Source organism: Neospora caninum, chromosome X, assembly GCF_000208865.1.
Source record: "Neospora caninum Liverpool complete genome, chromosome X".
NCBI lineage: Eukaryota > Apicomplexa > Conoidasida > Eucoccidiorida > Sarcocystidae > Neospora > Neospora caninum.
In genome coordinates, this window is record NC_018396.1 from 2,344,546 (window position 1) to 2,359,332 (window position 14,787).

The following is a 14,787-nucleotide window of genomic DNA, read 5'->3' on the forward strand; positions in this document are numbered from 1 at the left end:
GCACTGGAGTTCCGTGAAAAAACAACGAGTCAACAGAATGTACAGACAGTTCCGTTCAGAGCCGCCTCCATGTCGCCTTGCCTTTTTTCAGGAGAGTGCCTGGGCACAAAACGGCGCTCGCGAGGCGGTGACAGCCAGGGGTGAGATGCCACAAGCGAGGAAAAGGAAGCGACAAAACAAAGAGCCTCTTCACAAAGACACAGACCGCAGAGAGGAAAAACAACAGGCTGTGCACGGGCACCGCGCGAACCGCCACGTGCGAGGGAGTGTCTCGCTGTCGAATCCGTGAGATTCGCGGCTCTTGGCTGGTTAGTTTCCTATTGCAGGCAAGAAAAAGAGAAGCCGCGTGCAACTGTGAAGGGTCGAGGGGACTTGTACTCAACGGAAAGCGTCCAAGGAAGACCTCGAAGTTTCGAGACGACGCCACCCCCGGAGACGGAACGACGGGGCAAGTGGTGAAAAGGCGCTCCAGGCAATCGAACAGCGGAGGCACACGGCCAGGAGCGCACAAGAGCACAAAGGAGGGCGTGCACATGCGGTGGGCTGTGAAAGCAGTTCGGGAACTAGGGAAAAACGGCTTTTGCCTCATACGAGCGTGTCGAGGCAAAGTAAGTGTGCGCAAACAGCGGACGCGGTTGTACATAGAGCGCGCGCGTCGTTTGTCGCGTGTCGCGGCGAGTCTCTGTGCAGAGTTTGTCAAGACAAGGGCGGGCCCTTTGAGCAGTTTCGTCTGTGTTTCTCCTTGTTCCTGAGAGAAAATGCACCGCTTGCAATCGGTACGGAAAGCGTGCGCGAGCAGTCGGAAGTGGATCGTTCCGAAAAGCTTCCAAGACCTAACGAGCGCGGTCACGCGTCAACTCAAGGCGAGACTTTTCTCGGTCTTCTCGGTGACCCGCGCGAAATGCTGGGAAAGGCTCGGCAGCACAGCGCCCGCCGACTCGCCATTTTCTGCATGCAGGCAAGTGACAAGATATCGCCGGGGTTGCCTCGCTCCTCCCACAGATGTGGGGCGCGCGTGAGCCTGGCGGATGCCGCCTTAAAAACTGTGCGCGCCTTTTCTTCCCAGCAACGAGTGGAGGGAGAGGCCTTTCGCATGCGACCGCGCGGGAAAAAAAATCCCCCAACCCTGCGACCATGTGGCGCAGAGGAGCGACGTCTCCCTCGGCTGATTCGAGTCGCATGTTCGCAGGAAGGAAGCAAAGCGGAGAGACATTCTCTGGTTGTTTGGAGATTCCTGTGTTGTGCGTGGTTCCCAGCGTCTCTGTGGACGTTCATGTTTTTTGCTTTGTGACCACTTCTCTTCGCGTGGGGAGAGCCGCTGGCGCCTGAACATCGCCGTGTGGGTAACCGACCGCGTTTTTCCAAGATGTCGATCCAAGTCTCCAACAACCAGGACTTTCAGCACATTCTCCGTATCCTCAACACCAACGTTGATGGACGCGAGAAGGTCGTCATTGCGCTCACCGCCATCCGCGGCATCGGGCGCCGTGTGTCGAACTTGATCTGCAAGAAGGCAGACATCGACACCAACAAGAGAGCGGGCGAGTTGACGGCCGACGAAATCAGCAAGGTGAGATTTCCCTCTCTGGATAAGGGAAGGCGATCTGGGGCGAAAAATGTGGACGGGGGACGCTTTTGCTTGGACTGCATACGGAAATCTGCCGCAGAGGGGAGATGTCGCGGCAGAGGAGACACGACAGGGTAAATACCTGCGGCGCTGAGAGGGAGTATGCAGCGACGGAGAAGAACGCTTTTTTCCAGAGTTGCCCGCCATGTATCTGCGAGTGTGGCGAGGCGCTGTGGTGGAGCTTGACGGGGAAGCGAGTCAGATATGAACAGCGTGCTCAACTAAGTGTCGCTCTGTAGCGAGGTGTCTCCGCTTCGTGTCGCTCTCTCAACTCTTGTCGAAGTTTTCGTGGACCCGCGGGAAGGGGTCTTCTCCTTTGTGAAGGGAGTTTTCGCGTGCGCTGGTGGAGGCAAAGAAGGCAGCTCGACGAGCGCGCGGACGCCGGGCTTCTCAGGTGTACAGACACTGGAAGCGGTCGCCGAGCCGCCCCGTCTGGAAATCCAGTGCCCGCGCCAGTGGATGCGGCCAGCGCTGTTCTCTTTTCACCCAGAATCAGCTGTTTGTCCCGGAAAGAAGAGAGCCATCCCCACATTCGGATTTGCCCCCCATGGCCGACATCTGTGTATGTCTCACCACTGTGGGCGACTCCTCGAGGGCTTATAACAAAATGGATGTGCAAATGCCGACCGTCTATTCGTAACAGTGGGTTTCTACATGGGACGCGCTGTCTCGTTTCGGCATGCAGAGGTTTTAATTGTAGTTCCAGGGACTCCTGTGTTTCTTTTCAGGTAGTGGCTATCGCCTCGACCCCGCAACAGTTTAAGATTCCCACGTGGTTCCTCAACAGACAGAAGGATGTGAGAGACGGCAAGCACAAGCACGTCGTGGCGAACGGTTTGGACACCGTGTGGAGAGAGGATCTGGAGCGCCTGAAGAAGATGAGGCTTCACAGAGGTTTGCGTCACTACTGGGGACTCAAGGTCCGTGGTCAGCACACCAAGACGACTGGCCGCCACGGACGCACCGTCGGTGTCGCGAAGAAGAAGGGTTGCTAAACGCCAGGCTCCCCTGTGTTTTCTCTTCGTCTGTGCTCTTTCGACCGGTGTGCGAGTCCCTGCCCTTGAGAAAAGACGTGCGCGCGGCGTCTTCGCCTCGATATACCCTCTTCTGCAGTTGCTCGATGCGCGTGGGTCTGCTGGGTGTGTGGATCTATGTGTATCTGTGCGTAGGTCTGTGTGCATGCTTATGCCAGTGGAGGGTGCAAAGAGGTGGAGGGGACCCTCCGAGAGTCTAGGGAAGAACTGTGACGACGCACGACAGACCTGAAGCTTTCCGCACCTCTGAGAAACGAACCAGCCACGAGCCTGCTCCTCGGATATATATATATATATATATATATGTAGGTGGAGCGGCTCGACGGCGCGCCTCTCGCTCGCTTTTTGAAACGAGGAACGCGACACACACGAGACAGAAGAGTCGCCTGAAGCTGCAGATTGCACCTTTGTGTCTTCTAGACACATTTACACCACGCACACGCACGCGGACCCACGCCAACGCCTCCGCTCACCGGAACACAGTAAACGCATCAGCAAATGCAAATAGGGCTGTGTAGACGGCTACGGGAGATAATCCGGTCAGTATCAGTCCTCGCGAGCGTTGAACAAACTTTTTCGGAGGTCCACTTCCCGATAGACTTGGTCACTAGTGGATGCTACGCGAGGCCGCATGCAGTTGTTGAGGACAGACGGTTTACCGAAGGGAAGCGGAGGACTTTCGGTCTTTGATGACTTTCTCTGCCGCTTCCTTCCAGCAGTTCAGGATTTCTTTGTGGAGTCCGTCTCCCACAGTCGGGGGTAGCTTTTGCTTTCCGCGCCGCCCGTGTTCCGCCTCGGATCTCCCTCGAGCCGAGGCGGCAGCGACTGTCCCCTTTTTCCCGACCCCGCCTGGGGGTCTTCTCTTCTCAGTGTATTCTCGCGCTGTGCGTGGAGACGCCAAGAGCTGGAAGGGCTTAGTGGCTATCCGAGACCGCATGGCTTTAGGACTTCTCTGGCTTGCCGCTTCGCTGGCACATCTGCGAGATCCGAGAGAAACAGGCGACGTGCGCCAGTCGAGCACCGGTGGAAGAGAACTCTGGCTCTTCTTTTGCGGCGTCTCGATTCTCCCCAGCACAGGCGAAGCTGAAGGCCGCGGCGACGCCTGCGAGCTTGGGGCTCGGAGCGAGCCTCCAGTGGCAGAGACAGGAAGAGACAGTCCCCGCGGGGAAGGAAACACTGTGGGGTGGTTGTCTTCAGGAGCCTCCTGGGTCTCACACTGTGCCTTCTCGACTCGGCGAATGTGCGTGGAGACAGCGGAGCACACGAGGCATACGCCTTCATCGGGCTTCAGGCACTTCAGCGCATACAGGGCCTTCTGTAGCTCCAGGCCTACCGAGAGGAACAGACGGAAGCATTTCGTGCTGACTATTGAAAACCCCAAAAGCTCGCCACTCTGTCCTGGAAACGAGTCAACGTTTGACGCGCAGTGTTGGTCGGAAGTGACGACAGGTCTTTTGTCAGACGAGAAACGTGGAAAGAAACACATAGTAAGAAACAACCGTACTCCTCCTTGTGTTCGCACGAGGTCCCATCTACGGATGCAAATCTTCTGTAGAGGGAGATCAATTCGGCAGGGATACAAGGAAGAAGTCTCCAGCTTCTGTTGGAAACCCAGACAGAAAGACGTTGGCCATTCGGGTAAAGAGAATACACTTCAGGAGAACAAAAGCTGAAACCGGTCTCACGAACAGACATTCTTTGTAGATCTCAGACTCCCCTAAATATCCGCGCATATACATGGGTGTATATACACAGTGCAATTCCGCATACAAACAGACGGAAACACACTTGATTGTCTGTATCTCATAACTGCAGTCAGCACAGTGGGCATATATAGATATGTATATATTTATATATATGGGGACAGAGAGAGGTCGCGATGTATTCGTAAGGAATGCACAAATACATGTCCACAGAGAAGCACTTGCCTTCTCGTATGCCCACCTTGCACATGCGTGATACTCTTTCGGAGTCCCTGGTGTTTTCTCCGGAGCGTCTCGACCATCGCGGCATTTTGTCGGTTGTAATACTCAGTTAGACGCTCGACTTTGCTTTCAAACGCAGCGCGCTCGGCCTCGTGCGTCTCTGTTAGTCTGGCAGCCTGCCGTTCGCGGCGAGCTTGCCGAGACGCTTCGTGTTCCTGCGCGTCCAAACGCTGCTGAGCCTCGAGTCGCCGCTGCAGCTCCTCTGCTTCGTCGTAGCGTCCTTGATGGCCTGGAAAGCACACATTTTTCAGCGTTTCCTTCATAGTCTCTCTCACAGACATGTGTTGCGTATGCGTACGTCTACAAAAGGATCCTTAACACGTAGACACAGGCAAAGCCTATACACACATGTATATGGTTGTTTTTGGAGACAGGGCATGTGTATATATGCGGGTGGCTTCTTTGTATGGTCTAGTTCGGTTGGCAGGAGGGAGACGCTGAGTGTTGCTCTAGCGATGAAAAGAATCATTCGACGGGGGGTTTTCTTTCAGAGCGAGTGGGCCTTTTGCTTTGTTGCACATTCCGTTTGCTTAGCTGGCTTCCTGTGGAGACGTGGAACGCAGTTCGGTTTGCGCCTGCGGCCGTTGTCCCGTTTCCGTGTGACGCTCCAGAGACAAAGAGTGGCAGGAAGTGTTTCCTTCACGAGGTCATGCATTTCCGTGTTTCTGTCCCAAAACTGCTGTACACCTTCAAAGGATCGCCTTGCCGTGTCAATGCATCGGCGCTGGCAGCGAGTGGAAACAAGGTGGACGCTTCGCCGGAACGGCCGTTCGCATTCAAAGCACATCTGAGTCCGTATATACGGCTAGGCGCAACTTGCCAATGCCTCGGGAACAAAACAAAATGGTCAACCAGTCGGCATGTCCTGCTGCCTGTTGGACAAACACTTTCGAGTCCATTCAGCAGCCGTTGGCATATCGTGTGCACTGCCTGACCGAGGTACTGCATTTTCTTTTGCAGGTCGAACGCCTCCTTCTTGAATTTCGGCTTCGATTTGCTGTCTTCTCCGGCTTCTTGCCAGGAGAAACTCTGGCGTTCTGCGCTTTGTCTTGCCTGCAACTGCGACTTCCATTTTCGAATTCTGTCGACGAGCGCCGGTAGCTGCACAGTTTTCCACTGCGTCTCCAGCGAGTGGAGCTGGTTTCTGTGCGCCTCGTCGGCGTCAGAAAGCTGCTGGTACTGATAGCAGAAAAGGCGACAAAGACTCTCGAATTCACACCGGTACTGCAACTCATTAAGAGCCGCCTGTGCCTCGCGTGCCTTCCCAAACTCAGCTGCGTCTTCGCACTCTCTCTGGTGTTGCTTCAAGATCCGCTTGATGGCGTACTGGAGATCCTCGTTCTTTGTCAGACACGTCGAACTTCCCGACAGCTCCATTGTCCACCAAAAGAGAAAGATACATTTTAAAGAAATGTCGCGCTGTCGGGGGGCAAGGCGACTGGGGGGAGTGAGCGGACCTCGTAACAGCTCTAAAAGATATGCAAGTTGAGATGCGATCAAAACGGGAAAAAAACGAGTCGGCTCGCCCCCTGGACGGCTTTAGATTAGAAACGACAGGTTACTTGTCCTTAGTCCTAAAGAGGAGTTAAAGATATCGCTCAACGATCTGGCGGAAAGCTGACGTCCAGTGCCTTTCCCAATGAAGAGCAGTTCTGAGGCTGCTCAGGACGAGATAGATTTCGAATGGAAAAAATCTACCGGCTGCTCACTCGTATGAGAGACAAAGAGATCTCTTTGATTGTGTCAGCAAACGCAAAAGCTGAGGCAAGAAAGCACGGATCACCTTCCCGTCGGGTGGTCTTGTATTCGGGACCAACACGTCTGCCGCAGCACAGTCTATCGCAGAAGTCCTCCTGTCGAAACGGCTTCCTCTCTCTTGCCCACGGAGATGAGACGCAGAAACGCTTCGCTAAAAGATGTGAGAGCATGAAGTAAACCCGGAAGTGTCGTGGTCCGGGGAAACGTCTATTTTCTCTCCGGAATTCTCACACTTGCTCCTGACGCTTGCACTCTACTGAGAAATGTGTTGCGACAGAGCTAGTTGCTTGGCGCGGAAGGGAACTCGCAACGAGACTGAAACACAGACACCGGGATGCAGGGGCTGCTTTGTGTCTAAATGTGACAACACGAGGCAAGCTTGCGATGTCGCTAGGACGGGCACACGTCAGTCATTTTGAGCGCAGGGAGGAACGGGAGCAAAAGGAAGTGCGATCAAAATTCCGTTTTCTACATTGTCACTGCCGCTGAGGGCTGAAAAGGATGAGGACGAAAGTGAAAAGCGGCGCTCGTGTTCAAGGTAAACAAGTCGAGGAAGTCCGGTATTTGCAGGCGTTTTTTCGTCTTCGCGCCGAGAGGCGCGTTGGAAAAAGCCACGGCACTCAGAGTGAGGGGCAGACATGCATCTGGCTGCAGACTGGAAGCGAGTAAGGAAATCGAGAGGCTCTCGATTTCGCACCACAGAATTAAGAAAGACCGAAGGAGAAAGAAACCAAGTGCGCCGAATCCCGGATGACAACGAAGAGCTCCGACGAGGTACCTCGCGTCAGACGACAGGTCGCCTCTCTCGTAGAAAATTGTGAGGACCCAGTCCGATGCCTAGCAGACTCGAAGAAAAAGCTGGCCTATCTTTGCAATCACCACAAGAACAAAGGAAACCACAGTTTCTGCTGGGTTTGTTGCGCAGCACTGAGTGCCGAACAGCCGTTCTAGCTGCAAGCGACGAATGCCTCGTTCGCTCCAGAAAGCTGCTCCGAAAGAGCCTCATTCTCCTCTTGTGTTCGGCTCCCTGACGGGGAAACACAAATCGGTTCACTCGAGAGCACTCCCAAAGAATTCTGTACAGGCACCACCTACAACTGTACGGAACGTGACAAACCTCCAGGCAAAGAACTTGAGATTCTGTTCTAATTACCCGTGGTAGACACAATCAGCGAATGGCGGAAGGAGCTACACGACTGCAGCTGCTGTTCCTGACGCTGGTGCCGTGGACACACTGCCGCACAAAACGTGCCACAGACAATCTTTCCTTTCGCAGTGTGTCGCACACGCATGCTCAAAGGTGGCGCGTTTGACAGCTAGCTCTTTGTAGTCTTCCGAGAAAAGCCTAGCCTGCCGAATACCACCGAGACGAGACGACAGACCTGTCGAGGCGGCAGCCGGCAGCGCCCCGTCAGGGCATGCCGATCAACAACAGACTAATCATGCATGGAGCCTGTCCGTGCACGAGATCCTGTTTGAAAAGCTTTAGGTAACAGTGTCTTCTTCCATGAAGTAGCGGTCGCGTCACAGGTACTGCGTTGCCGTGATTCAGCGCATCTGTCCATCGACAATGTGCGGTTTCGAACGACAGCTGCGCCGGCCTTTACGAACAGACGCGTGGGGATACCGTAAGGACCTCAATGTACCTTGAGCGGGCTCCAGCGACAGGAGCTCCCATTTTCTTCTGTCGGTGAATGCTTTTCATGGCTGTCTCTGGTGGCACGGGTGTTGTCACCTTGCTTGAGTGTACGTACAGCTTGACGCCCTCCAGCGAGATTGTCCATCTGTCCGACCATATCTTTGCCATCTTCTTTCATACTTCTATGTATGCACGCAAAACACTACGCGAGCATACGTTTCTTCGTCTGTGTTAGTCTTTTTACAGGAATAGATGGTGAAACGGAACTGCGGACATGTGTTCTCGTGTTTCTGCGACCGTCCTGCGATAATCGAAAACGAGCATGCGCACCTGTTCAGCGTAGAAGACATGCCGGGAACAAGGAAGACAACCGACGAGGAGGGATCAGCCTTTCGGCGAGAAACCACTTCCTTCTTTCTCCCAAGCCCTCAAAATACAAAGAGAGAAGGAACGAACGCTCTTGTCTTCTCTCATTTCATTTCCATCTCCTCGTAATCCGCACCGAACAGCCGAAGAGCTGGAAACGGACTATCTCCGACTCCGTCCGCTCCCTTTTGCTTTGCTGCTTCCTTTTCTCCTGTGTCCCTATTTTCCCGTTACTCTTATCCTTTTTCTTCTTTTCTGTTTTCCCCTTTCTTCTTCGTTTCCCCATTTTCATCTTTTTTTCCGTCGTTTTCTCTACCGGCTCCAGCCCTTCATCTTTATCTTCGCTGTCTCGGTCCGCCCGCCTTTTCTCGTCTGTCCGCTGCATCTTTCGCCGTTTCATCCTGCCCATTCTGTGTCTTTTCTCCCGTATTTCCCTCGAAAATGGCAGCGCTCGAAAGGCTGTTGGGACCGACGTTGATCGGGAAAGGCGACCGCGTCGTGCAAACTGCCTCGCTCGACTCGGGAGTCATTGGCATCTACTTCAGCGCCCACTGGTCAGCTGCAAAAGAAAATTTAAATGCTTCCTCTCCCGCCTCGACACAATCAGTCGAAAGCGTGCCGCCGCTTCCACACATGCATGCATACTTCAAGAATACCGCTACACAACGCCCTAAAACCAGTCACACCTGCACGTGCATAGGTGTATGTACACGTATGCATGTATATCGCTCAATCCACAGGTGTGTATATATTGCATATGTCACTCTATATCAACGTGTCTCGATCTGTCTATATATATTCACATATATCTGGACATATATGAAGAGAGAGTGGTATAAGGACGCAAAGGGAAAACGCACGAGACACTGACGCTGCGACATAGAGAGAGGCCTTCTCTCACCTGCGTGCGTGTGTATGTCGGGGGTATGTGCCAGAGGGGCCTGCCGTTACATCCTAGTGAAAACCTGTGAGTTTTCGGAGAGATCAGCCACATGAATAGATAACTATAAAAATATCGGTGCGTATGCTTGGCTTCTTCCAGGTGTCCTCCGTGTCGGCAGTTCACACCGATGCTGGCGAGGAGATATCAGGAGTTGAAGAATATGAATAAAGCTTTCGAGGTGAGGAGCAGCGATGTGTTAGGAGGTGTTTTCTTCGTGTTGCTTCTGAAGAGGCAGGCACGTGGAGAGTTCCGACACATCGGCTTATACCTCTGGCTGTCCATACACCCCAGCGGTATCACCGAGAACGGCGTTTCGCTCATGTTTGATTCATCCTTTCCGTCTGGGCTCCGCAGCATGTTTTGCCTTCGTTATCATGTGGCATAGGAATGGGCATCAGTTTATACGCTTGACATTTCCCTAGTAAGAAAGGAGATGCTCGTGCACAAGTGTCCAGTTGTGTCTTGGGATGCAGTCCACCGCTCGCCCTGGAGATCTTTGTCTACGATTGCTTTGCTGTTGGGAATTGCCTCTCCCCGCACGCTGTGCATTTCCTCTCGGCGGCGTCGCCTTTCCCTGCCTGGAATGTGAAGGTACACCTCGTCTTCTCTCGCTTTCTTGCTCACCCTTTTCGGCAGGTTGTCTTTGTCAGCTCTGACCACGACAGAGCTTCCTTCGATGAATATTTCGCGTCCATGCCTTGGCTGTCGCTTCCCTTTGATGGTACAGTAAACAGCGGAGATCTGGGACGACGAAAACAGATCACAAAAGGGCTGACACCGAGGAGACAGATATAGCGGTGCACTCGAGATGGAGATAGATGTGGATGCACATGCCCATAAGTTAGAGGAGCCTATAAACACACATCTGATAGCATTCGAGGTAGATGAGGAGTCGTGGATATGGATGTGCGGACACTTGGAAATGCACAGACAGGCAGAGATAAATACACTTAGTTATGATAGAGACTGAGAGAGACGCAGATTGATTGAGAGAAGAACGCAGTAGCTCTTGATTAACTGCAAAGAGATAGATGCAGAAAGACAATCATATATGCAGATACGTGAAGTGTCACGTTTCTCGTTTAAGGCTCCCACTCGGTCTTTCACTTTGCTTTTTTCAAGCGTTTGTCTTCCGTGTCTGTGAGCTTTTTTTTTGCTGTTTTTGGGGGACTCTGCCCTCACCAGTCGTGTTCCTCGCCTTTCTTCGCAGAGCCAGCGCACCTCACGCGCCTGGTCCTCCTCGGCGTGACCACACGCTGTGCAGGTGGTTCTTTTTGAGTGTACGTACACCGAAGCCATGCGCCCTTTCGTTTGCATATCGGCCCACATGTGCATGCAGATCGCGCACGAAAAGCCTCGCTCTCGCAGATGTACACCGTCCAAGGCATCCCCACTCTCATTCTCGTTGACAGTAAAGGGGCTCTGGTCGATCGGAATGGCCGCCAAAAAGTATGCGAAACGCAAAACCCCTCATTTTCTCGCTCGAATCGTTTTCCCCTTCTTGTGCCGCGTGACGACTGGGAAGCGGAAAACTTTGGGAAGGCGTCACCCCTGATCCAGAGCCCGGTGTCTTCCCCGCTTGCACAGACACAACAATCTGCTTACTTCCACACCTCTACAAAAACATCTAAATGACCTTTACCTATCTACCTACGTCTGTGCATCACATCTATTCACAGACGTGCGCGCCCCAATCGTTCTCTAGGCAAACATGGATATGTCAAGAAACGTGCATATACAAATGTGCAGGTGGAGCTAGAGATTCGTACTGTGTCTATATATATATATATATATATATGGATACGCTTCCACATGCATATATGTATATATATGGATGCGTATACCTTTTAGTGTGCTTGTTGATCTCGACATTCTCGTGTGGTGCTTCGGATGTTTTTGTTTTCTGCAGGTGTTTGACGCAGCGTTCGTGTACAGTTTACCTGACAACGTCGATGCGGAGGTCAAAGGTCTCACTCTGGAAGGCGTCATTGACGCGATCAGCAGCGACGCAGCCCTCAGCGAGGACGCGAAAGTGACCGGCTACTCCACAGTCGTCAAAATCGTCAACAAGTGAGCTGGGCAACGGAGCGTCTGCATGCACGGCCCTGTCTACCAAAATATACATGTCATGAGAGAGAAAGTCAGATGCCGACGTTCTTTTGCTGAGAGAACGATGTGCACAACAGCACACTGATCCACTCGTATACCGGCAAGTCTGCTTATATATATATATATATATATATATATATATATATATTGCATATATATGTATGAATAAATGACTCTCTGCATGCATGTAGGGGTATCCAGGTATGTTTATATTACCTTTTGGTGCCGGGCATAGTAGAAGCAGGATTTCGTGTGGGATGGTTCGGAGGGAAAGGCGGCGGGGCTTTTCAGTGCTCATTCACGTTTGCAGACTCACGTTTTGCTCTTTAAAATGTTGCCTTTTCAGCATCCTGAACAACCCTGGAGATCCGAAATATTTGTCGTTGAAGAAAAACAATGCTTCAGTTCAAGCGCGGGTAAGGAGGCTTTTCATTCCAATGCTTTCGTTACCCGCTCGACTCCTCGTTGTGCACGAAATGTGCCGGTCGCTTTCCTTTCCTTTCGCGTGCTTTCCAATCTCTCTGCTTTCCCTTTTCTTGAACGCAGCCGCCGTTCTTGTTCAGCGGCGGGTGTGCGTCAGAGCCCACCCCTCCTTGCATCTGCTCATATCCACGTTCTGCATTTTCAGGTGAAAACTGTTCGTCCATGTTATACTCACGTCTGCATGCGGGATTTTCTGCACGGCCTTCTGGGTTGTTCTGCCTGTTTGCTCGTAGTTGCATGCGCTTCTACGCACCCTCCTGGGGATCACTAATCGGTTGTTGAGCGACATGGAGATCGCGCCTGTCGTTTCTTGTTAGGATTGGCCTGTCGAGGTGCCTCGGTCTTTCACTTCGTGGCGCGTTTCCTTTTTTCTGCAGCTCGGGAATCGAAATTTTATTAAAATCCTGAAACTCGCGGGTTTCCAAGAGACGCCGGATGCGTACAAATGCAGCGAGTGTCCAGACACCGCAAAGTTGAGAGTAGGCGATCCAGAACTGTATAACTCAAATCGAATAAACAGAGAAGTTCTAGTACCTAGGGCACTGAGTAAGACTCCGAGTGCCTCGTCTCCCTCCGAGCTCCTCCGCTATCGTGAGGGATGTCCTCGGTGGAGAGGAACCTTGAATTTTCTGCGTTTCCTTTTCCGACATTCCTCGAAAAGGGATCTTCGTTTTCGCCTCGCACCGGTTCTCGTCCGGACGGATTTCAGATCTCGTTTCCGCGCGTTTTTTGCGTGCGCCTCCCAGTCACCTGCTTGGGGGCTTTACGTTCCAATTCGCTGTCTCCGTTTTTCTGCTTTGCCTTCTCTGTCTGGCAGGACGTGCGCGACGTAGTGAGCTCACTGTTGTTGAGTTTGTCCTAGGCAACTTCCATATTTTCACTGCCAGGAGGGAGAGACAGTGCAGGTGTGCGTCGTCTCGGAGACAGAGTGTGAGAGGCGCAGCGGACAGCAAGAACAACGCAGGTCAAGACGGTGTCGTCGCTGGAATGTCCAGAGAAGATCCTGGTTTGGGGAATCTCTCGCAGTTCAGAAAGGGAAACGCGTACCGTACTTCTTCAGGTTTTTGAGACGGCACAAAGAGCAGCAAGAGAGGATTCGCGAGAGGGAGAGAGGTCACTGCATGCGCCTCTCTCTGTTGTCGCCATCTCTGAAAGCTGCTCGTGTCGAGGACGGAGATACACTCTAGGAAATCCGAGAAAGGAGGAGCTGGAGTGCGGTGTTCGCCTTCCGCTCTTTTCGGCGAGCATGCGAAGCTTTGAGAGGGAAGGAGGCTGTGCCAAAAAACACAGGGAGAAGTGAATGACAGGAGAGAAAAGAACAGCCCACGGAGATTCGAGAAGTCGAGTGTTTCTGCCTCTCGGCTTTTCTTTCCGACCCGCGCAGATCTGTGGGACCACGATGCCAAACTCTTTGAGAACACGGGAGCGGCAAGTCTAGGCAGAGACAGTGTCTCAACGCCTGAGATGTGTGTCCCTTTTTTCGCGTCCCGCTCGTCACGAGGGACACGGCGGCGCGAAGTGAGACGAAGCGGCGATCTGGGACACAGGTCGGGAAAACGCGGCGCGTGCGCGTTTTTTTTTCTTCACCCCGCTTGGAAAGAAAAGGGTGAAGGTACACCCACGCGATAAGGAAAACGCGAGAGAAAAGATCAGACGCAGGCGACACACGCGACCACCGCTCTTGTTTTATTCCCAGGTCCAAAGAGCGAAGCGAAATGTGAAGCAGCCTTCGATGGCTCTCGCTTTCTTCAGACCTCGAAAGAAGACAATGTGAGAGTGTAAAATCAACCCCCCCCCCTCCCCCCGTAGGGAAACCCGTCACGTAGAACTCCAATGAGAGAGAGGGATAAAATTCAGTGCACATATGAACACCGACAGAAACCTACAACTCCACATGCGCCAAGATTTTGTAGAGGTGAATGTGTGCACTCACAGACTGAGTATCTGCGTTGGCACGGGCATCTGTACACCGCGAGTGGATATGGATCATGAAATTTATGTGCTGGACCTGTTGAGGCCCTCGTGGAAGCGCTCGTCTCCAGTTTGGTGGGGAAAAGATCGCTTCCGCTGTCTCGGCGCCTCGCGCCCAAGGTGAGACTATCGGACGCGCCCAACACAGAGGCGGAGCTCGGGTGTCTTCCTCTTCCACGGATACGGAAGCCACGTGCGAAGGCAGAAATTTTCTATCTGGTTCTCGACATCTGGAGAAAGGGCAAAAAGGGGAAGAAGTTCCCGCGTCCGAAACAACGCAATTTTCGTCTTAGGATTGACCGCGAAGTCCCGTCTTGAGCCTCTAAGGTTGCAGCCTTTGTTGTCGATCTCGTTTTGCAGTGCGAAAAGGCTGCCGATAAGCATCCTGACAGTAATGTTCTCGAGAAGAAAGCGGTTGAAGGCTCTTAGAATTGCTCTAGCGGCTCAACACATGTGCGCATGCACCGTGGATGTCTGATGGGGCACCATTTAAGCAGACATAAATCAGGTCCAAATATAAACAGTTACTATGGATAGGTCGTAGATACATACAAAGAGCAGTATAGAGGTAGAGGTAAAAGAGCTATCTATGTCGACTGTATAGAGATTCGATTGCCGGCGTTTGAGAAGACGATCGCAAAAGTTTTCTTCTCATGTGAGCGGGTGTGCATATGTATCCGAATGTCCGGTGTGGACTCTCTCCACCTAGAAGGCAAGGAATTTCAAAGCCCCTGAAGACACAGAGGTCAGGTGTGTAGCGCTTTCGGGGGTTCTCGGCTGAACCGTGTCCAGACGGCGAGCTGAAAGGTTTTGATATTCCAGTTCCCTGTCGGTTTCTAACTCTTTCAACACTGATGTGCAAGCAAGCACAC

The 14,787-nt window shown here is 52.6% G+C and overlaps 3 protein-coding genes across 3 annotated transcripts; 2 read left to right on the top strand and 1 right to left on the bottom strand.

The window, feature by feature from the left end:
- Positions 1-1,366: 1,366 nt before the first annotated feature.
- Positions 1,367-2,622, top strand: NCLIV_047630 (putative 40S ribosomal protein S18; the record flags this gene model as incomplete). The annotated part of the gene is made up of 2 exons (XM_003884314.1): positions 1,367-1,570; positions 2,356-2,622. 2 exons carry the CDS (start codon positions 1,367-1,369, stop codon positions 2,620-2,622), a joined length of 471 nt encoding a protein of 156 aa, XP_003884363.1.
- A 694-nt stretch (positions 2,623-3,316) lies between these two features.
- NCLIV_047640 (conserved hypothetical protein) lies at positions 3,317-6,023 on the bottom strand (the record flags this gene model as incomplete). Its single annotated transcript, XM_003884315.1, has 3 exons — positions 3,317-3,990; positions 4,606-4,875; positions 5,582-6,023. The coding sequence occupies 3 exons, from the start codon at positions 6,021-6,023 to the stop codon at positions 3,317-3,319; spliced, it is 1,386 nt and encodes a 461-aa protein (XP_003884364.1).
- A 2,827-nt stretch (positions 6,024-8,850) lies between these two features.
- On the top strand, positions 8,851-14,344 carry NCLIV_047650 (putative nnucleoredoxin; the record flags this gene model as incomplete). The annotated part of the gene is made up of 8 exons (XM_003884316.1): positions 8,851-8,963; positions 9,452-9,530; positions 9,989-10,073; positions 10,692-10,801; positions 11,262-11,422; positions 11,808-11,877; positions 12,322-12,423; positions 14,276-14,344. The coding sequence occupies 8 exons, from the start codon at positions 8,851-8,853 to the stop codon at positions 14,342-14,344; spliced, it is 789 nt and encodes a 262-aa protein (XP_003884365.1).
- Between the last annotated feature and the right edge of the window lie 443 nt (positions 14,345-14,787).